Here is a 1118-nt window from a genome sequence, read left to right as displayed (position 1 = left end):
CAGATTAATCCAGAATATTAATCCAAATTATTTCAGATTAATCCAGAATATTCCAGATTTTTCCTATTAGTCCAGTTTATGAATCCAGGTGACTTCAGATTAATCCAGATTATTAATCCAGATCATTTCAGTTTAATCCAGTTTATGAATCCAGGTGACTTCAGATTAATCCAGATTATTAATCCAGATCATTTCAGTTTAATCCAGTTTATGAATCCAGATGATTTCAGATGAATCCAGATTATGAATCCAGATTATTTCTGATTATGAATCCAGATTATTTCAGATTATGAATGCAGATTATTTCAGATTAGCCTGGTCTACCTGCGACACACGGGCGTTCTTGATGCTGATGGGGGTGTGCTGAACCCCCTTCAGTCCAAACAGCTCCACCACGTCCATGGGTTCCTGGGGGACAAACAGGACTCAGGGTTTTAAAGCAGAACCTGGCCCGCTCCAGACCGGAACCAGGACCAAACAGAACCGGTACCTCGTAGTATCCGTCGATGAAGACGGTGATGACCTGAGGGTTGACGCCGTGAGCGGAGAGCAGCGAGCGCAGCATCCTGAACACACAACACGGGTTACTGGGTCACAGTCAAACCACCTGTGCAGGTTCTGTCCAGAGGAACCCGGCAGCTACTGGCTTGGTTCTGGTTCTGGTTCTGGTCTCACCGGTACAGATAGTTGGGTCTGTTTCCTGCGATGACGGCTACCGGAACATTCAACACGTTGTTGTTGGGAAGCTGTGAGGAAACAGAGCAGGGATGTTGGGCCGGTCCTCTCTCTGATCTGGGTTCAGGAGGACCGGTCCAGGTCCAGAATCAGAACCAGCAGCAGTTCTTACCGGGTCGGGGTTGAACTCTATGGGTGCGGGGTCTTTGCAGCTGCAGATGCTCCCGTAGCCCTCCACCTTGCTGCAGAACAGCTTCCTCCTGCGGTTCAGCTCGGTGTCGGCCCAGTGGCACTCTGCCTCTGCAGAACATCCAGACCCAACAGAACCTGACTCACAGTTCTGGTCCAGACCCAACAGAACCTGACTCACAGTTCTGGTCCAGACCCAACAGAACCTGACTCACAGTTCTGGTCCAGACCCAACAGAACCTGACAGGGTTAGG

The 1118-nt window shown here is 49.4% G+C and overlaps 1 protein-coding gene across 4 annotated transcripts in view; it reads right to left on the bottom strand.

Moving 5' to 3' along the window:
• The window catches only part of pomgnt1 (protein O-linked mannose N-acetylglucosaminyltransferase 1 (beta 1,2-)), an 18650-nt gene that overhangs the window by 10067 nt on the left and 7465 nt on the right, over window positions 1-1118 (bottom strand). For all 4 annotated transcript variants that reach the window (XM_014031491.1, XM_014031489.1, XM_014031490.1 and 1 more), the window contains 4 exons: window positions 848-975; window positions 676-746; window positions 491-566; window positions 325-408 (listed from right to left, as the gene is read on the bottom strand). In XM_014031491.1, the coding sequence (XP_013886945.1) occupies window positions 325-408; window positions 491-566; window positions 676-746; window positions 848-975 (359 nt within the window). The remainder of the gene's footprint in view (window positions 1-324; window positions 409-490; window positions 567-675; window positions 747-847; window positions 976-1118) is intronic.

Source organism: Austrofundulus limnaeus, unplaced genomic scaffold (genome assembly GCF_001266775.1).
Source record: "Austrofundulus limnaeus strain Quisiro unplaced genomic scaffold, Austrofundulus_limnaeus-1.0 Scaffold1260, whole genome shotgun sequence".
NCBI lineage: Eukaryota > Metazoa > Chordata > Actinopteri > Cyprinodontiformes > Rivulidae > Austrofundulus > Austrofundulus limnaeus.
The sequence above is the reverse complement of the archived record's forward strand: the minus strand, read 5'-3'. Positions and strand labels throughout refer to the sequence as shown.